At 49.2% G+C, this 22,417-nt stretch overlaps 1 protein-coding gene across 5 annotated transcripts in view; it reads right to left on the minus strand.

Moving 5' to 3' along the window:
* Positions 1–22,417, minus strand: part of KLHL25 (kelch like family member 25) — a 54,591-nt gene that overhangs the window by 25,261 nt on the left and 6,913 nt on the right. For 3 of the 5 annotated variants that reach the window (XR_009051612.1, XR_009051613.1, XM_057725101.1), the window contains exon 1: positions 16,603–16,741. The exons of 1 other annotated variant lie outside the window; for it this stretch is intronic. Coding sequence is in view for 2 of the 4 variants with exons in the window: in XM_057725101.1 (XP_057581084.1) it covers positions 16,603–16,609 (7 nt within the window). In the remaining 2 variants the exon portion in view is untranslated. One more of the 5 variants, XM_057725103.1, reaches the window with a different exon arrangement.

The raw sequence follows: 22,417 nt of genomic DNA on the forward strand, positions 1-22,417 counted from the left end.
CACTATATTTTCGATCCACCTCCTAAAGAAAAACAAAAACAAAAACAAAAAACAAATGGGGCCTATTTAAACACAAAAGCTTCTGCACAGCAAAGGAAACCATAAACAAAACGAAAAGGCAACACACAGGATGGCCGAAAATATTTGCGAATGATGCAACCGACAAGCGGTTTAATCTCCAAAATACACAAACAGTTCATGCACCTCAATATCAAAAAAACAAAAACCCAATCATTAAATGGGCAAAGGATCTAAATAGACCTTTCTCCAAAGAAGACATACAGATGGCCTAAAAGGCCATGAAAAGATGCTCAACATCACTAATTAGAATAATGCAAATCAAAACTACGAGATAGCACCTCACACTGGTCAGAATGGCCATCATTAAAATATCTACAAACAATAAATGCTGGAGACTGTGGAGAAAAGGAGACCCTTTTGCACTTATGGTGGGAATGTAGATTGGTGCAGCCACGTTTGAGAACAGCATGGAGGTTCCTTAAAAAACTAAAAATGGAACCTCCATATGACCCAGCCATCCCACTACTGGGCATATACTCTGAGAAAACCATAATTCAAAAGCACACTTGTACCCCAATGTTCACTGCAGCACTATTTACAATAGCCAGGTCATGGAAATAACCTAAATGTCCAATGATAGCTGAATAGAAAAAGAAGATGTGGTACATATATACACAATGGAATATTACTCAGCCATAACGAAATTAGGTCATTTGTAGAGATGTGGATGGACCTAAAGTCTGTCATACAGAGTAAAGTAAGGCAGAAAGAGAAAAACAAATATCCTATATTAACGCATGTATGTGGAATCTAGAAAAATGGTACAGGTGCACCTATTTCCAGGGCAGGAATAGAGACACAGCTGTAGAGAATGGACATGTGGACACAGAGGTGGAAGGGGAGGGTAAGACGCATTGGGTGATGAAGAATGACATATATACACTACCATGTGTAAAACAGATAGATAGCAGGAACATGCTATAAAGCACAGGAAGCTCAGCTTGGTGCTCTGTGGCGACCCAGACGGAGGGAGGGCGGGGATGGGGGGGGAGGGCCAAGAGGAAGGGGATGTAGGTATACATAGAGATGATTCACTTCACTGTACAGCAGAAACTAACACAACATTGTAAAGCAATTATACTCCAATTAAAAAAAAAAGTGTAAACTCCCCCACTCCAAGTCAATTTTGTACTTAAGTAATAATCTGGTAAAGGAAGGCTGCCATCTCACGCTTCCCTGGATTGTAAATTAGTGTCTTAACTGGTCCGCTCGCTCCCTTGCTCACTCCTCTCCTGGCAAAGAACCAGGGAAGCCACAGAGTGACGTGATCAGAGCTGCCTGGGCAAGGCCCCCGCTCCCGGGCTGGGGCAAGGAAGACACAGGGGCTGGGCCTGGCCTTCCTGTTCCGGCCCTTGAGCTCCAGGCAGACTGTGGGCTGGTGACCTGCCAGGGACACTGCTGTGCAAACCTGCCACCATGGACCCCTGGGCTCGGGGTGAAGAGGTTAGCCTAACGGGTGCACGCGTGTCCGTGTACAGCCCGCAGGAGCGGAAGAGTGATGGACCCCATGACTAGACTGTACACGGTGGTCCCCACTCCACCACCTGCCCTGGGGCCCCTCTCCCCTCCTCTGCAAGTTACTTTTTTTCTCTTTTGTAAGACAAAGTCCCTGCTCTGCTCAGGCCTCTCAGAGTCCCTCACTTGTTGGCAATTATTTACAGAGCCTGACACCCGAGCCTGGCGCTGGGTCTGGGCATCACAGAGGTGAGAGGCTGCGCTAACCTGGCCGCAGAGGCATACCGGCAGCCCCCCTCCCCCTCTGCCCCAGATCTGAACTGCCCAAGCTGAATTCCAGACCTTGCAGCACGGCTCCCCAAATCTTGTGTGACTGCTACATCCTCACTCTAGCTTCCGGCCCCTCAGTCATCTTTCCCAAATGTGGCCGTCCACTGGGTGACTCCATCCATCCTGTCCCCGTGTGCTTGGGCTATTTGAGGGACGTGGCCTTTGATCTGTGTGCCACCCGGGGTACTGGCTCCGAGGACTCCGATTCAGGGCCTTGATGCCGAGGCTTGACCTCAGTTCCTCCTGTTCCACAGGCCCCACCTGCACTGGGTCCCTGAGCATCTCACTGCCCTGCCCCGTGCCCCACCCCAGCCAAAAAGCCAGGCGGCTTCTGAGCTCCAACCAAACGTGGTCTGGAAGGCTGGGGTCTGGACACCCACGTGTGGTGCCCCACTCCTCCCGCGCTCATTTTACAGATAAGCCCTGGGTTGGAATGTCAGCTCTTTGCCTTATTAACTATAGCTGTGTAATCAGGATGTCACTAGTACCTGCTCCTGGGAGGCCGTGGGCTCCGAGGCCGCCCACAGGGCCCGGCCCCGGGGGTGAGTGAACAGCCCTGCCCTCCCCACACAGTACACGTGGACACACTCTAAGCCCATCAGGCGAAGGCCCTCTCGGGTTTTCTGGCCCCGTGTGGCACGCTTCTCTCCCTCCCGGGCACAGGTCCGCACGGAGGCAGCCAGCACCGGGGCCATGGGGTGGGGCTGGGCCCACCTCCACTCCGAGGGGCTGGTAACAGGGCCACCCTGGGTGGAATCCGGTGGAGTCTCCCTCGGGAGGACGTTTAGGGCCGGACAAAGCAGGACTCAAAAGACTGAGAACGTGCCAAATAGCAGGGCAGACCGCGACAGAGCAGCCACGTCTGCCCTGAGAACGAGGTCAAGTGGTGACCTCCCCAAGGGCAACGCTGAGTGGGCAGCCCGGGGCCCCAGAGCTGACTGTCTCGCTCAGCACCAGGATGCCTGTCCGCTGACGCCAACTCCCGCCCAGGCCGAGAGCCCGGGATGCACAGACACACCCACGTCGGTTCCCAGCCCCAGACAGCTGCCAGCTGGGGCTCCTCCAAGCAGAGCCAAGAGCAGGGGCACCTGCCAGGCGGGCCATCTCCCCCGTCTGCCCCACCTCCTCTTGGGAGGCACCCGGTCCTGAGCCAGTCTTCCAGCGACAGCCCCAAAGCACCAGGATTCCAGAGCGTGGAGAGTCTCACCGGCTCCAGTTTACAGAGGAGGACGCTGAGGCCCAGACACAGGGAGGGGACCGCAGAGACTGGGAATCGAGTCTCCACCCAGCCCATGGGTCCCCAGGGCTGCCCCTCAGCTCCAGGCCAGCAGTGTGGGAGGACAGGCCTCGAAGGCCAGGGCCATCAGTGCTGTGCGCCCCACCTCGGACTCCTCACCTCAAACACAAAACACCCAGAAGCTGAATCGTTATCTCAACCATAACATGTCCAGCATCTCCCCAGACCTGCTCCTCCCCCAGCCTGGGAAATGGCACCAATACCCTCGCTGGTGCTCAAAACCCCCTACCCCAACAACCAGCCCACCATACGTCTTCTGGCCCTACTTCCTACATGAGTCCTGGACTGACCCTTCCCATCGTCTCCATCCCTCCTACCACCTCTGTCCCTCCCCAGACTAACAGAAATGCCCTCACCAGCCTCTGCTTCTGCTTGTGCCCTCCAGGCTCTGAAACCATCCAGAGACCAGAGTTATCTTTTAAACAGCATCACCTGGATCACACCACGCCCAGCTCAAAACTCTCCAGGGCCGTCCCAGCACCCGCAGTAAAATTCCAGGTCCCCACTGGCTACCCCTCTGTCCTCACATCCTGCCACTTCCCAAACAGCTGCCCCTCCAGCTGCACTGGACTTGTCACTGGCCTCAGGACCTTTGCATGTGCTATTCTTCTGCCTGGAATGCTCCCCTGCCCACCCCATTTTTCCTGAATGGCTCACTCTCTCACCTCCTAAAAGTGGCCACCTTGTTCAGGTCCCCTCCTCCCCACACGTCCCCCACTTCTGCCTTTACAGCACGCTTCACAACTTAGCAACATGTGCTTATCTGCCCCCTGCATCTCTGGCCCCTGAAGGTGGGGACCATGTGTGGCGGTAACTGATGGGACCTGGCACAGAGCGGCCACTTGACTGGACTAAATGACAAAGCTGAGATGCATACAGTGCACAGAGCTCACCTCACTAACATCCACTGCAGTGCCTGCCCAGCTGCGGCCCACACAAGATGCAGGCTGAGACGGCTGAGGATGCTGCCAAGGTAGCTGCAACACCGGACATGCGTGGTGGACACTTGAGCCAGCACGGCCCCCCTCTTGCCTGCCCCAACATCCAGCTGTTCTCAGGAACCACCCTCTTCCACTCCAGGCCGTTTAGACATGGGATCCAAGGCGGGGCACTGGGCTGGCCAAAGTGGTGCATCCCTGGGCCTCAGCATCCTCCCAGCCACCATGATGGGCCCCAAATGCAGGATGGGCCCAGAAGACTCTGGTCTACAATGTTTACTCAGCTACAGCGGGTGATGCAGGCTCTGTTCCTGGGGCTGCCGACAGATTGAACCGGGGCCGGGAGCAGGAGCATCGCCCAAGATGGGAGCTGACAGAGGAGGACAGTGGGGCCCTCATGCCTGCTGACCTGAGCCAGTCTGCCCTGACTTCCTTTCTGTCACTTGCTACCAGGAGTCCCAACTAGTACAAGGATCACTGGGACATCAGTTCCCTGAATCGGGGATCAGGACTGCTGGCCTTGATAAGGGGTCTTAGCTGTGTGAGTCCTGCCATCCTTTCCACCTCCGGGGAGGCCACCCTGGACCCCAAGAACAGGGTTCATGAGATGATTTCCAGTGTTCTGTACCAGTTACACACCCAGCCCTGTGCAGATGCTGGGGGATCCAAAGACAGTGTAGAAGGTTCCCAGAGGCAGGAGGGGGTGAGCACCCGTGTGTGTGTGCAGAGTCAGGTCTGTGCAGGCTCTTGGAAGCCTGTCTCCACAGCCCCCTGCCTTTGGGGGCCCCAATAAATCAGACACTCTCAAGCTGTACGTGTCTCAGGACTATTCTGATGACCTAAGCATCATCCTGGGCTTTGATGGATTTAAGGCCCATAAATTAACTGCACGACAATGCCACGTTCCCAAAGAGCAATTTTCCATCCTGCTAAGAGGCAGCGACCCACCTCCAACAACACCTCTGCTTCCCCGACTGCGGTCCTTACCTGCAGGAAGCAGTTAAAATACACCAAACAGAAGGGACGGGATCAGGATGGCAGAGGAATAGGATGGGGAGCTCACCTGCTCCCACAAAAACATTAAGATACACCTACACGTGGAGCGATTCACACAGAACACCTACTGAACCCCAGCTGAAGACCTCCGATGTCTGAAAGGACAAGAAAACCTCCATGTAACCGGGTAGGACAAAAGGAAAAGGAAAAAGAAAGGACTCGGGATGGCGCCTGTGCCCCAGGGAGGGAACTGTAAAGGAGAAAAAAATCCCCACACCTTGGGAAGTCCCCTCACCAGCGGGGAGATCAGACTGCACAGAGACAGCATGTCGGAGCCTAGGAGGAGAGTGCAGCAAACAGGATGGAGAAGGAAAAATGGAGAGTAACCTGCACAGAAGGTTGGCACTGCTGTCTTGTGCTCCCCAGCCTAAGACACTCATCTTTCGGTGTGCATAGGGGCTGGGTGCTGAAGCTCAGGCTTTAGAGGTCACACCCAGGGAGAGGATTGGGATTGGCTGCGTGGAGACAGCCTGGAGAGGCTGGAGTGTGGCAACTGAGGGTGTACTTGGAAGACGCCTGGGCATGCCACAGAGGCAAGGCACCATTATTGGGGGGGTGTACGAGGAGAGGGGTGGGACTATCATAGGAGCTTATTTCCCGGGGAGCACTCCCGTGCAACAGGACATCGCCTACTGGAGCTCTGAGGGTGGGCACAAGTCACTGCTATGAGACCGGCAAGCAGGTGCCAAGCGCTGCCCCAGGAACACACAGACAGCAGCTGCCCCTAGGAGACCCACGAGCAGTCTCCAAGCCTTGCTCCCGCTGTCCCAGGCGTGTGTGGACAGCAGCCACCACTACAAGACCTGCGAACAGGCATCGAGTTCTGGCCCCCTCCATCCTGGGAGTGTATAAGGGCCACTGCACCTGCACACCCCATATCAAAGGGATAACACCCGGCACATGCTGAAGAAAGAGATGGCAAGCATCCAAACTAAAGCAGGCCCCTCAATTCCGTAAAAGATGGTGGAATAGAAGGACCTGAGCCCACCTCCTCTCATGAAAACACCGAAATCACAACTAACTGCTGAACAGCCATCAACGAAAAAGACAGGGACCTACCAAAAAAAGATATTTTATATTCAAAGACAAAGAAGGAACCACATTCAGATTGTAGAAGGGACACTTTCACGACATAATCCAATCCCATACCTGCCAGGTGAGCGACCCACAAATTGGAAAATAATTATATCGCCGAGGTTGTCCCACAAGAGTGAGAGCTGTGGGCCCCACATCAGGCTCCCCAGCCTGAGGGTCTGACACCAGGAGGAGGAACCCCCAGAGCATTTCACTTTGAAGGCCAGCAGGGCTTGAGTGCAGGAGCTCCACAGGACAGGGAGAAACAGAGACTCCACTCTTGGAGGGCACACACAAGGTTTCACGTGCACTGAGACCCAGGGCAAAGCAGTAGCTCCATAGGAGCTGGGGGCTGAACCTACCTATGAGTCTTGGAGGGCCTCCTGGGGAGGCAGGGGTAGGCTGTGGCTGCCTGGAGGAGTGGGGTGGACAAGGACACTGGTGGCAGAGGCCCCAGAGAAGTTGATAAGCATTAGCTATCCTGGAGGTCACTATTTTGGCATCAAGACCTGACCCTACCCATCAGCCTGCAGGCTCCAGTGCTGGAATGCCTCAGGCCAAACAGCAGGATAGGAACACAGCCCCACCCATCAGCAGACAAGCTGCCTAAAGCCATACTGAGCTCACAGCCACCTCTAAACACACCACTTAACATGGCTATGCCCACTAGAGGGACAAGACCCAGCTGCACCCACCAGTGGGCAGGCACCAGTCCCTCCCACTAGGAAGCCTGCACAAGCACCAGGACCAACTTCACCCACCAATGGGCAGACACCAGAAGCAAGAGGAGCTATGATCCTGCAGCCAGCAGAAAAGAAACGACAAACACAGATAATAAAACGCAATAAGATGGCAGAGAAATATGTTCCAGATGAAGGTACAAGACAAAAACTCAGAAGAACTAAATGAAGTGGAGATAAGCAACCTACCTGAAAGAGAATTTAGAGTGACGATAGTAAAGATGATCCAAGATCTTGGAAAAATAATGGAGGCACAAATCAAGAAGCTATAAGAGATGATTAACAAATAGCCAGAAGATTTAAAGAATGAACAGAGATGAACAATACAACAACTGGAATGAAAAATATACTTGAAGGAATCAACACATACAGACTGAAAATGAGGGAATGGAAAAAGGCACTCCTTGCAAATGGAAATCAAAAGAAAGGTGGAGTAGCAATACTCATATCAGACAAAATAGACTTTAAAATAAAGACTATTATAATAGATAAACAAGGACATTACATAATGATCAAGGGATCAACCCAAGAAGATATAACAGTTGTAAATATGTGCACCCAACATAGGAGCACTTCAATACACAAGGCAAATACTAACAGCCATAAAAGGAGAAATTGACAGTAACACAATAATAGTGGGGGACTTTAACACCCCACTTTCATCAATGGACTGATCATCTAGACAGAAAATCAATAAGAAAACACAAGCCTTAAATGACACATTACACTAGATGGGCTTAACTGATATTTGTAGAACATTACATCCAAAAGCAGCAGAATACACTTTCTTCTCAAGTGCACATGGAACATTCTCCAGAATAGACTACATCTTGGGTCACAAATCATGCCTCAGTAAATTTAAGAAAATTTAAATCATATCAAGCATCTTTTCTGACCACAACATTATGAGATTAGAAATCAATTACAAGAAGAAAACTACAAAAGACACAAACACGTGGAGGCTAAACAATATGTTACTAAACAACCAATGGATCACTGAAGAAATCATAACACCCAAAGACAAATGACAATGAAAATACAACAGTCCAAAACCTATGGAATGCAGCAAAAGAAGTTCTAAGAGGGAACTTTATAGCAATACAATCTTACCTCAGGAAACAAGAAAAATCTCAAATAAACAACCTAAACTTATACCCAAAGCAACTAGAGAAAGAAGAACAAACAAAACCCAAAGTTAGTAGAAGGAAAGAAATCATAAAGATCAGAGCAGAAACACACCTCATCTTAGCCAAAAGGCTGAGAAGCGATAGAGACCAGAAATAAATGAAATAGAGAAGAAAAGATCAATGAAACTAAAAGCCAGTTCTTTGAAAAGACAGACAAAACTGATAAACCTTTACCCAGAATCATCAAGAAAAAAAGGGAGAGGGCTCAAATCACTAAAATTAGAAATGTAAAAGGAGAACTTACAATGGACATCACAGAAATACAAGAGATCATAAGAGACTGCTACAAACGACTATATGCCAATAAAAAGGGCAACCTAGAAGAAATGGACAAATTCTTAGAAAGGTACAGCCTTCCAAGACTGAACCAGGAAGAAATAGAAAATATGAACTGACCAGTCACAAGTACTGACACTGAAACAGTGATTTAAAAACTTCCAACAAACAAGACTCCAGGACCAGATGGCTTCACAGGTGAAGTCTATCAAACAGTTAGAGAAGAGTTAACACCTACTCTTCTGAAACTCTTCCAAAAAATTGCAGAGGAAGGAACATGTCTGAAGCTCATTCTATGAGGCCACCATCACCTTGATACCAAAACCAGACAAAGATAGCACACAAAAAAAGAAAATTACAGGCCAATATCATTGACAAACAGAAAAATCCTCAACAAAATAGCTGCAAACAGAATCCAACAATACATTTGAAGGATCATACACCAATCAAACGGGATTTATCCCAGCGATGCAAAGGTTCTTCAATATCTGCAAATCAATTAGTGTGATACACCACATTAACAAACTGAAAAATAAAAACCATATGATCATCTCAATAGATGCAGAAAAAGCTTTTCACAAAATTCAACACCTATTTATGATAAAAACTCTCCAGAAAGTGGGCACAGAGGGAACTTACCTCAACATGATAAAGGTCTTATATGACAACTGACATCATTCTCAATGATGAAAAGCTGAAAGCATTTCCTCTAAGATCAGGAACAAGACAAGGAAGTCCTCTCTCATCACTTTTATTCAACATAGTTTTGGAAGTCCTAGCTACAGCAATCAGAGAAGAAAAAGAAATAAAAGGAATCCAAGTTGGAAAAGAGAAGTTAAACTGTCATTGTTTGCAGGTGACATGATACTACATATAGAAAATTCTAAAGATGCTACTATGAGCTAAAAGCTGGTTCTTTGAAAAGATAGACAAAATTGAAAAGACAGACATCAATTTCACCAATCTTTTCTAGAATACTACTAGAGCTCATCAATAAATTTGGTAAAGTTGTAGGATACAAAATTAATACACAGATATTTGTTGCATTCCTATACACTAACAACAAAAATCCAGAATGAGAAATTAAGGAAACAATCCCATTTACCACTGCATCAAAAGAATAAAATACCTAGGAATAAACCTACCTAAGGAGATAAGAGATCTGTACTCTGAGAGCTATAAGATGCTGATGAAAGAAACCAAAGATGACACAAACAGCTGGAGAGATATATACCATGTTCTTGAACTGGAAGAATTGATATTGTCAAAATGACTATACTACCAAAGGCAATCTACAGAGTCAATGTAATCCCTATTAAATTACCAGTGGCATTTTTCACAGAACTAGAACAAAAAATCTTTAGATTTATATGGAGACACAAAAGACCCCAAATAGCCAAAGCAATCCTAAGAAAGAAAAATGGAGCTGGAGGAACCAAGCTCCATGACTTCACACTATACTACAAAGCTACAGTCATCAAAACAGTATGCTACTGGTGCAAAAACAGAAATACAAATCAATGGAACAAGATAGAAAGCCCAGAAATAAACCCATGCACCTATGGTCAATTAATCTATGACCAAGGAGCCAAGCATATACAATGGAGAAAAGACAGTCTCTTCAATAAGTGGTGCTGGGAAAACTGAACAGCTGCATGTAAAAGAACGAAATTAGAACATTCTGTAATACCATACACAAAAATAAACTTAAAACGGATCAAAGACCTAAATGTAAGGCTGGACACTATAAAACTCTCAAAGGAAAACATAGGCAGAACACTCTGACATAAATCACAGCAATATCTTTTTGGATCTACCTCCTAGAAGTAAGGAAAAATAAAAACAAAATGAACAAATGAGATCTAATTAAACTTAAAAGCTTTTGCACAGCAAAGGAAACCATAAACAAAACAAAAAGACATCCTACAGAGTGGGAGAAAATATTTGCAAATGAAGCGACTGACAAGGGATTAATCTCCAAAATATACAAACAGCTCATGCTGCTCTATTCCAAAAAACAAACAACCCAATCAAAACATGGGCAGAAGATTTGAAGAGACATTTCTCCAAAGACATGCAGATGGCCAAACAGCACATGAAAAGATGCTCAACACTGCTAATTATTAGAGAAATGCAAAGCAAAATGAGTGTATCACCTCACACTGATCAGAGTGGCCATCATCAAAAAGTCTACAAACAATAAATGCTGGAGAGGGTGAGGAGAAAGAGAATCCTCCAACAGTTAGTGGGAATGTAAACTGGTTCAGCCACTATGGAGAACAGTACGGAGGGTCCTTAAAAAACTAAAAATAGAACCACCATATCATCCAACAACCCTGTTCCCGGGCATACACACAGATGAAGCCATAATTCGAAAAGATACATGCACCCCAATATTCACTGCAGCACTATTTACAACAGCCAAGACATGGAAGCAACCTAAACATCTATCAACAGAGGAATGAATAAAGAAAATGTGGTACATATATAGAATATTACTCAGCCATAAAAAAGAATGAAACAGTGCCATCTGCAACAACATGGATGGACCTAAAGATTATGATACTGAGTGAAGTAAGTCAGACAGAGAAAGACAAATATCATACGATATCACTCATTTAAAAATGAGTGAGTCATCTAGTTTAAAAAATGATACAAATGAACTTATTTAAAGAACAGAAACAGACTTACAGATAGCCAGAAACAAACTTATGGTTACCAAAGGGGAAACAGGGTGGGGTGGGGGGAGGGGTAAATCAGGAGCCTGGGATGAACATACACACGCTACTGTATACAAGACAGATAACCAACAAGGACCTACTGCACAGCACAGGGACGTCTACTCAATATTCTGTGATAACCTACATAAGAAAAGAATCTGCAAAAGAACGAATATATGTGTATGTATAACTGAATCACTTCGGTGTACACCTGAAACACTGTAAATCAACTATACTCCAAACAATAAAAAAATAAAAATTTGTTTTGTTTTAAAATAGAAAAAAAAAAAAAGAGCACCAAATAGTAATGTGCCCAGCTCATTCCTCTCATCCTCTTTGGAAAGTTAACAACAACAACAAAAAAAACAGGAAGTTAACCAAATACGCAAGGAAACAAAGTAGTCTTGCCTTCATAAGAAGGTCTTGCCAAGCTCTTTGAAGATTCTAGAGGCTAAGAGCTAAAGACCTCCATTCTCAGAGCCAAAGGCACCAGAGGTGATCAGAGCTGCATTTTCAAGGCGGCTCTCTGGAGGCCCAGCTCTGTCCTGCAGAGCTAATCCCCTCCCCGCCTTCCACCCCCAGCCAGGAGGTAGCGATTTTCTAAATGAGGTTGTCAATCCCACCATTCTTTGCCGGAGGCCAGAGGGAGCCAGAAAAGCCCAGGGCCCAGCCGGGGGGTTGCAGGTAATGTGGTTCTGCCTCACTCATCCACCAGAAGCTTCCTGAACAATTCCCACATGCCAGGCAGGGAGACGGTGGTACACAGAGAGAGTTCCGGCCCCCGTGGGGCTGCACTCCGTGGTTGGCAGTAGGGAAGGGGGCAGACAGACCAGTGATGAGGAACCAGACCAGTGAACAGGGCACGTTCACTTCCTGGAAGTTCTAAGAAGAAAATAAAATGGCAACGGGCCACGGTGGGACAAGACGATGGCGGGCTCATTTAGGGGCCTGTGAAGAGGGGACACGTGGGCTGAAACAAGTGAGGAGAGGAGCCCACAAATGATGGCGGGGAAAGGAGGGTTTAGGCGGAGAAGCAGCAGGTGCAAAGGCTGGGTGGAAACCATCAGCCCTTCAGGGACGAGAAAGGCCAAGGACACGCAGGGGCGCCATCACATACGGCCGGTGGCATGTGAGCCCTGGGGCCAGATGTGTAAGTGAAGAATTTGCCTTGGACAGTCCAGCTGCAGCAGGTGGACCCCCACTCACGGCAGGGGGGTGGGCAGCAAGTATCTTGGAGCTCTATCTCCCGGGGTGTTCTGCCCTGGCTGCACTGACACGCCTGTGACAAAGCAGCCCTGAGGAAACTCACAGCTCCTCAACGCCAGGACATACGAACAGGGCCCTGAAGACAGCTCGACCCTTACTGTGTGACCCTGGGAAAGTTAATTCGCCTCTCTGGGTGTATTTTTCTCAACCACAAAGTGATGACAAAAACAGCTGCTACTTTATAGGCTCGTTGTGAGAATGACATGAGACAGTCAATGAGAAGCATCTGGGACAGCCTGGCCCTCTGCTGTTTACTCAGTCAGCTGTTTTATTATTGTGGCTGCGGCCATTACCACTGTCACTGAGTAAAGAACACAGTGGACATTCCTGATTCTTGCTCCAACCCCAACCTCCACTTTGAATACAGGGATTTTCACTGTCTATTCATTTTTAAGTTGTTGGTTTGGTTTTTTTAATGATATGTACTATTCTTGTGGCCAGGAACAACACTAAAGGTGTTCAAGCCTGCTGGATCTGGGTTAATCCTAGAATTGTGATAATGAAGGATGCCAACGCTATCAGCTATCACATCCACGCAAGGCTGTGTGCCGCAGCAAGGTTCCCAGGAGGGGGGCGTTCCAAGAGGGTGCCCTGTAATGCTGCAGCTCAAATCCCCGCCCTGCCCAAGTCTGGGGGACACATGCACTCGGGGAGCCCACGGGGGACAGGGGCAGCCATCCGTCCAATTTTCAAGTGGAAAACAAACTAAGCACCTCATGAAGCAGACAAATCTAGTTGTTAATCGAAAGGAAAATCAGCACGACCAGTGTAACTGAATCAGAGCCACCGATCATTCCAGATACAAGTGAATTATCAGACAATGGGTCCTTTCCCTCGATGTTTCTACCGTCCAACGGCCCCTTCTTTCAAAAAGGAAACAAAAAACTTTATATGTATGTATTCAAAAATCGTATGTAGCTGAATGTTTACTGAAAATGCAACAGGTTAAAACCTTTTATGTTTTTCGCTGTGTATTTATTCTGATCTTGTTTTTCAACCTTTGATTGTGAAAGATTTCAGATCTGCAGTAAAGTCACAGGAATTGTGTAACGCACGCCTCCTGCTCTCCCTGGTTAGTCTGCTGGATGCTACCCTGCCCCACCCCGGCCCTCAGCTTCACCCCATCCTTGCCTCACGGCAAGCTCCAGCCCCCCGGCAGGGGAATGGGCTGGCCATGGGGGTGGTTTACAACGGAGTCAGGCTCAGGGAGGGGCTGAGGGCGTCTGCTTCCCACACTGCTTGGTAATAAACGGGGTTCCCTTCAGGCAGTACCAGGATGTCCTGTGTTAAACAGCTCCCCATGAAGGGTGGAGCCTGCCCCTGAGCTCCCCGCACTGGGCAGAACCCCAGCCCTTCCACACCCTCTGACAAGGCACAGCGAGTGTGAGACGGCCTGGTTCCCACCTGCTGTCCTGAGGTCGTGAGCAACCGTGCAACTGCACCCTCTCAAAAGGCTCACACACACTCACATACACAGTCCCAGGTGGACCGTGTACACATGGCCTACCCACCTGCACCCAAAGCCAGGAAGGGGCAGGTGGTCCCGGCAGACCCAGAGGGGTGGGAAAATGCCTCAGTGCTTTCTCCACGTGCTCCAGCCTTTATACTTAAGGCACACGACTGTTAAGCACACTTGGGGAAGGGCTGCCACTTTTAGCTCCTGTGATTCACAGCCAGGTCCCAGGCTGACAGCAGCCTCTGGTCGCCCGGGAGCCAGAGCTATTATTCCGAGTTGATAGAGGCTATGGGGATGGAGGCCAGCTCCACCGATGTGGTGGGGCTGCTCCCTGGAGGAGGGGTCTGAGTGGTGCACTGCCTTCCCAGAAAAGGCAGAGGATGGGGGTCAGGGGTCAAAGCCTGTGGAACTCTGCTGCAAGATGAAGCAACACCTGTTGCAAACAATCAGCAGGGAATTCTGGTTGGGAAGGGAGCCAGGTGGGGTGCGGGACGACCATGTAGCCACACCAAGCTGGCATCGCACACAGAAGGCTTCATCCTCACACCCAAGCCTGACACGGCTACGACTCTGTTTTAATTGAGATGGGTTAGGCTGTGCTGCAACAACAAACACCCCCGAATCTCAGTGGCTTTGGGGACAGAGACATTTCTTCTGCATGCCACAGGCACTGTGGGTTAGGTGGTGGTCGGGGCGGGGAGCAGAGACACGTATTCTTCTCATCACCGTCACTTCCAGGGACCCAGATGACAGAGCAGCCATCATGTCACCAGTCACCATGCCAATGGGAAGAGAGATCACGCTCTGGAGAGTGTGGCACTGCCAATTCGGCGCTTGGCCTTAGAAAGACGCATATCACGTCTGTCCCCATCTCACTGGCCAAAAGCAGTCATATGGCTTCATTCACCCGGGACGGCACCAGAGGTGTGATCCTACCATAAGCCCTATTAGTTTTGTAACTTACAGATAAGAAAACAGCAGCTCAGAGATGAACGCTAATGACAGTGTTACTCCTACTAAGTCACAGTGACAGCACTTCCTATCTACTAGGCACTATTCTGAGGGCTTTTTTCAGGCTGGGACACTGGGCAGGGAGATGTGGGAATGACTCCCTGTAATGACGGCCCAGGCCACAGGTCCAGCCCAGCAGAGGCAGCCACGGACAGCCGGCACCCCCTTTTCTGCCCAGGACCCCTTCTTCTGAGTGTGAGCTCCACGAACCAAGAGAGACAGGCCAACAGGCACACCCAGGAGCTTAGTCATTTCTAATGAGGAGACAACACAAAAGTGAAGGCAAGGCACAAAAGACAAAAATCCCCAGGAATCACAGCCCTAACACAGACATTTCTCGTGGCAGGTGAGGGGGTCAGGAGGGGGTGGGCGGGAACACTGTTCAAAGAAGGCAAAAACTCGTTCTTGGAAGACAGAAAAAAATCCTGTTTGTTTTAGGTACAGAGCACAGGCACACATACATGAACACAGACAGACATAGCATATCTGGTATTAAAATTTACGGGCGGGGGAGGGTTGAGTGCAATTAGGAATGAAAAGTCCAGAAAGGTCTGTAGGGGGAAGTGATATGGTCCAGAAACACTGAAAACACAATCACTACTTTCACTTTGGCTTATGATCTTCAGCTTTTAGCCCAAAGCAAACATTTTACATTGTTGCAATTATAGAATACAATTTTACATTGTTTTCCCTGAGCCCCACAGTTCGCAGGCTCCTAACCTTCATTCGCCGCTGAACACAGACGGATCGGAGCCTCCTGCCTGCAGACACTGGGATGAACCCGCCCTGCGTCTCTGGGGTTGTCAGCTCTAATTTTTAATGTCTGTGAAGTATATATCCACCATGACTTACTAACTCATTCCTCCATAGTTTTTAGATTTGTATCCAATGAACAAATAACATCTTTGCTTGTGGTGAACTGGGAACTACTGTGTTCTCTTGAGATAAAAATCTTTGGAGAAGCGTTACAGATGTTTGATGTCATATTGTCCTAGAAGCTCTGTTTACCATGCTTAATGAAACCACCCCTGCAGCTAAGAGAGGGGCGGCTCAGATGCCTCCAAATTCATCAGGGCAGGGCAGGGCAGGGCAGGGCAGGGCAGAGAGAAGCTGTTGCCTGGCTTCCACTGTGGCGTCCGCTGCCCCTCAGCTCGGTGGGGCCGCCTGGACGGTCTCTGGCCCCCGAGGCTGGGGGTCTGCAAGTCCAGCTGTGGCTGCAGCCGGGAGCAGGGGCAACGGCACAGACATCCCTCCTGTGATCACCGAGGGGACAAAGAACTCGGTGCTCAGGTTCGCCCATCTGTTGAAATCACTTGTTTCCTTTCACTTATCAAGAGCCAGACAGAGAGAGAAACAAAGCAGGGGCAGAGAACAGCACCCCCGTGCAAAGCAAACATCGTCTCCTGGTCCTGGGTTCCTCCCTCTTCAGCAAGACTGGCTGGGCCCTTGGCAAACAGAGGGGGGCTGGGGATCTGGGGGGGAGGCTGTCTCTCTTCCTGTCTGGTCCCCTGGAAGATTTGCAGAGGCCCACAGATGGAGCCATTAAAAGCACTCTGGCCTAGATATCACTTTCACAAGCCACCTGGAGTGACAGCCTGGGAGGAAAATGAACATGCAGAACAGGACAGAAGAAAGATAGGAAAAAAAAAGTCAGGCACCAGCCACTTACTGGTCATGGATTTCTTTCTCCCTGTGCTCTAGAAGCTTCCACTTACTGGTCATGGATTTCTTTCTCCCTGTGCTCTAGAAGCTTCGATCTACTCCAGTTGCCAGGGCTGGTTGCTGACCCACGATGGGAATGTGCCTCAATTGCTAAAGCCCGAGACACAGCTCTGTGTCTCCCCTCCCACAGGGAGGGCGGAGGGCAGGGGAGTGTACCTGGAGAGCACTTTGCTAAGATCTTTCCAAATGACAAAAGCACTTGTCCTCTGCCCCAGCCTCTCCACGCCCAGGATTCCTGCCCTCCATCACACCTGCGCGTTTCCTTTAGGCTGCAAGCAAAAGGCTGGAAACAGCCTCAAAGTTCACAGGTAAGAGGCCCAGTTAAAGAAACGGTGGTTCATTCATAAACCACTACATTCACAGAGTACTACAGAACTATATGTATACAAAAATAAGCAACTGGCTTCCTCTGCTAAAATGAGAAGTGCCATGAATGGGATGCTGTCTCCTACATCTGTTAAAAACCGACTACCTAGGCATACACACAGACACGTAATACACACACACCTGCTGGGGATGCACAGACTGTCTCTGGCAGGCCGGGTAAGAAACTGGTTGACAGCAGCTACTGCTGGGGAGGAAGGCGGGGAGGCCGTCCTCCCCCCGAACCTGCTGGACACTGTGCCAGAGGCAGGGTCACTTTTTTTTGAACCCTGCTGTGAGCGAGCCTTTGCGCCAGGCCCTGTATATGCCTTCTTTCATTGCCTCCTTACCACACCTCTTCAAGGTGTCATTGACCCTACTGTACAGATGGGCAAACTGAGGCTCACAGAAAATATGAAATGTGCACACGTCCTCAGTATTCAAAGCTGTCTTGCTCCAAAGTCCCTGCTCAAATGGCACAACGTGGGCTATTAAGAAAGAAGACCCACCTTCCTGGCTGCAAACACCATGTGTGCCTGAACAGGAGATGCTGTTTTTAATGAAAAACACTTGATTTCTCTGTCACTTAGCAAACCTGAGTCTTCCTTCCTGGACCGCAGGAAAGGAGGAAGGGTGTGGAGGTGTGCCACCCTGAAGAGTGCACGCGACATCTGACAGCACAGAACTTGAGGACACCGACCAGGCCTGCATTACAGGCTCTCTCTAGGCGTCTGCCTTCCTCCCCGCCTGGGGAGCAGGGACATCAGTCTGGGACCTCCCTGCTTGCTGGCACTGCCACCTCTGTACTGCGAGGCTTGCGCTGGGGAATGAAATGCTCAGTGCCTCAGTTTCCACATTTGTAAAATGGGTGTAAAAATAATCACACCAACCTCACAGGATTGCTGAGGGACTACAGGGGGAAACCAGATGAAGAGAGCTGGGCTCAGGACCCATACCCAGGCCCCAGCTTGCAGGGGCTTTGCCTAGCACAGCCATTCTCCAATGGTTTGGTCTCACGATCTTTTTACAATTTAAAAATGATTGAGGACCCTTAAGGGCTTCTGTTATGTGGTTTAACCTACTGATATTTAATTTATCACAGACAAAATTGAAACATATACTAGTTACCTGAAAAACAATAATAAACTCATTATATGTTAGCATAAATGATGGTTGTTTTTCATATATCTAGTTTCCAAAAAAAAAAATCTCTTTTATTGAGAATAGTGGCCAGATTCTCTGCTTCTGCATTCAATTTGTTGTAAAATGTTTTTTTTTTAACTGAAGTATAGTTGATTTACAATACTGTGTGAGTTTCAAGTGTATAGCAAAGTGATTGTTATATATATTTTTTAGATTATTTTCCATCATAGGTTATTAAAAGATATTGAATATAGTTCCCAGTGCTATACAGTAAACCCTTATTACATAGTAGTGTGTATTTGTTAATCACATACTCCTAAACACTGTAAAATGTTTTCACTGATGACTAGGAGAAAATCCAGCCTCACATAGACAGGGAGTTGGAAAAGGGAAGAGATTTTAAGAGCCTTTTCAGATCACTGTGGATATTCCTCTTTGACAAAACACTAAGACTTGTCAAGTGGTAGTTTCTTAAAGATAAGCTGCAGTGTGGGGCCTGACCCTGTGTGGTGAACCTGTGTACTCCGTGGCCTTGCCGTCTCCTGGTCTGTCTTGCACTCTGGCTCATCTACCCATGCGTGATTTGGTAATTTCGTGCAATGGTCGTTTGGAAAACACCGGGTCACGGGGTTATGCACTTGCAGACAATGGGTGAAAAGGCAAATAATATCTGCGTGTTACTCTGAAAACCGTTTTGACCCCGTGGACCCTGAAAGAAGCCCAGGGACCTCCTGGGACCACACTGTGAGACCAGTGGGTGAGCAGAACTTCTCATCCTCCACATTAACCATGTTTTTTAATAAGAACTCAGAAAAAGAAACTGCCATGGAAAGTGACGGGCAGTGAGTGTGGAGTCACCTGCCTGGAGAGTCTCGACCCCTTCCCAGCTCGCATGGACGTGCAGGCACAGGAGCCAGCGCCCTCCGATCCCCGCTGACCAGACTCCCCTCGAAGAACCCAGCCTGCTCTGCCCCTCCCTCCATCACCAGACGCTTTCTTCTCGCCACAGGGCCCCTCATTTTCCCCCAAATAACAGATCTCGGTGGTTTGCAGAGGGCAGGGCCTGAGACGGCAAACTACAGGCGCCATGCACGGGCTGCTGCCCTTGGGCTTTGCAGTTGATAATTCTTGGTCTTCTTGAAATTACATATGTAACGTGTATTTATAGCCAAATACGTGGGTGCCCAGAAATTGCAACTCATGCATACATTTTTAGCGTATTGTTCTGCCACCAAGTTCCATTACATCCTCCTTCCTGGGTCCCTTGTGTGGCTAGTCCTGCATCGCAAAGAAGATGAGGACTCCACTGCTGCAGGCTGGGCTACGACAGGCTCTGTACCCAGTCTCTCCCACTCCCGGCAATCTGGTCTTCGCTTTTGACCACCAGTCGCTCCTGCTCAAAAGCCTTCAAGGAGGCTTTGACATCCAAGCCTTGTTCAATCTGGTCCCCAGCCCCTCTCCCCCCCACCACTCGCCAGGGCACAAGCTGGATTTTCTAGCTCTCCCCTCCCCCGTTCTCCCACTCCAGCCCCCGCTCCCTCTCTCCATAAGCCCTCTTGTTTCAAGATCACACCCTCCTCTGGACTTGACAACTGTCTGGCGTGTACAGGGCCTTGTACATAGTAGATACCCAAAAAATTAACCTGAGAAGAGATTTCTGAGCACCTACTATGCTGGCCCCTGGGCTATGCACCAGGAATGTGGCAGACATAGAGAACATTTTTATCTTGTCTCCTGCAATTAACATGCTAATACCCGTTGGCCCTTTGCTGCAGTGCTCTGACAGTTCTTCTCTAGCCCAGTACTATTTATTCCTTCAGGGCATTGTGTATTCTGCCTTTATTTTTATTTCCAACTCATGGAGGACATTATTCTGCGTCATCTTTGCTGCCTGGAATACATTAGATGTGCAATAATATTGCTAAATGGGGAGTAGCTTAACCACAAATACCCACGGGAATAAGAATCAAAAAGATCCACGTAAGAGGTCCTCAGCGTCTGCTGTGTTAACCTGCTATATGATTGGTATGTTTCATATTTAAGTATTGTAAGTGCTGGACGGGAAAGAGCAACCCTCATCCCTGTCCTACACGGTGTTCTGAAAAACACAGGAATCAAACTGGAGATGCTAGTCTTGAGCACCCTGAGGGGGTGGTTAGGCACTAAGGCACCGGTTTCAAATCCCAGCACTGCTGTTTCTGGCTCAAGGTAGTTATATTCTCTGAGCCTTGGTTTTCTCATCTGGAAAATAGAGGGGTGGAGAAAGTGGCCTTAAGTCAACGTGCTATCCTGAGAATTAAATGAGAAGGTCCATGGAAAGAGTTAGCATGGTGAGACACACAGAATTCACTCTGTTCATGAGACCTGCTGTTATCAATACTCTTGCTGTTGTAGCCCCTGCTGACATGAGCCCTTGGCAGGAAAATTCAAGAATCGCGCCCTGATCTCCACCTCTGGTCTTACTCCTGTGACCATGTTACCTACATGGCAAAGGGATTTACAGATATAATTAATAATGTTAGTAACTAATCAGGTGGCCTTAACACAGGGAGATGTTCTGGGTGGGCCTGACCTAATCACAGGAGCTCTTTAAAGCAGAGTTTTTTCCAGCTGATTGCAAAAGTGGATGTCAGAGATCTGAAGCAGGAAAAGATCTGATGCTTCACTGAGGGCTTGGAGGTGGGGGTGGGGGTTGGATTTGGCACGGAATGCAGCAGCCCGCAGGAGTCAAGATCAGCACCTAGCTGTCAGCCAGGGAAGAGAGGGGGACCTCAGTCCTACAACCACCAGGAACTTCATTCTCTCAAAAACCTGAAGAAGCCTGGAAGCAGATTCTCCCCCAGAGCCTCAGATAAGAGCCCAGTCCAGCTGGTACTTGACCTTGGATTTGTGACAGCCTAAGCAGAGAATCCAGTTGAGGCAGCCCAGGCTTCTGACCTACAGAACTGTGAACTAATAAATAGGTATTGCTTAAGCCACGAAGTTAGTGACCTGTTAGGCTGCAATAGAAGCTAAGATAAGCCCTGCTTGGCCTAGAGCCATAATGCATATAAATTAAAAACATATCAGATGCTTGTTCAAAGGGTTCAGGGATGATGGCACTTTCTGCATCCTTGATGCTGCACAGGTGATGCTCTAGGGCAGGGTCTGTCTGATCCATCTCTACCCCTAGCACTTAACAGTGTGGCTATCACACTGTAGGTTCTCAATAATTTCATTTAACAAAATTTCAACTTCCTGAGCAGTCAGGAACAGAATGGCTTATAGCTCCCCAGACTGGCTTCATAATTGCATGACCAGCCAATCATAAGGTGTTCAGGTGCACTAAGCCGGACAAAGCCCAGCAAAGGCCTCTTTTTTGCTTAGAGGAAAACTACACAGACACTGCAAGTGGTTCAGAGGAAGCCACCCAGCACCCAGGGTAGGTATGTGTCCACGTGCAAATAAGCCTCGCTTTACACACCCACCGACCGTGCCATGGCCCCTGCCTTGGCCTGTGGCAGCCTCCCATGGATCAGCTGGTCGGCCAAACCCTGACATTTGGCTTGTAATTGTACCTTCCGGTAAAAAGTCCCAGTTGCAGTGGTAAAAATAGCAGCTGCAACGTCCTACAACATGGACAGACCAGTCGATCCCAGTCCTGAAACAAAACCTGGAGCCTCAACCACACTGACTCCACGAAGCCCCTGCAGGCTGGGCTGGGGGTGGCAGTGGGGTGGGCCCTGCAAGGGCAGCCCCCCCTGCCCCTGCCCACACTGACCGCCCTCAAGCCAGCTCCTGAGTGAGACGCTTCCCAACCCCCAGAATCAGGGGATGCCTAACAAACGCAGAAATGTGCCTGTAGCCAGGGCCCCTGCCTTCTCTCCTCCTGCTCGCGGGCTGCAGAGGCACAAAGGCAGGACACCTCCCGAACAAAGCCCTCTGGGGGCCCCACTGTCCATCCGCCTGTTCGTCCGTTATCACCACCCCCCCAACCCCGCCGTGTCTGTCCCCCTTTCTACCTGTGGCCTAGTCCCCCCCAGCCCCGCACAGCTGCTCCGACCAGGTCGGGCTGGTGGGGATAACGGAAGGCTCCGCCAGAGCGTAGGTCCTGGGCAGCAGCAGGGGAATCGCAGCCAAGCCTGCATGCTGCTCCCTAAGGCGGGGGCCCACCGTGTTAGAGCCCACTTGGGGAAGGACAGGAGAGCCTGCCTATATATCCCCAGGCACCAGAATCCCAGCGGTGAGGAAGGTCTCCAGGGGCCCAGGCCACTGGCCCCCTACCTCCCCCATCACGGAGCCTGAGGCCACCCAGGGACCACA

This window comes from Hippopotamus amphibius, chromosome 2 (genome assembly GCF_030028045.1).
Source record: "Hippopotamus amphibius kiboko isolate mHipAmp2 chromosome 2, mHipAmp2.hap2, whole genome shotgun sequence".
NCBI lineage: Eukaryota > Metazoa > Chordata > Mammalia > Artiodactyla > Hippopotamidae > Hippopotamus > Hippopotamus amphibius.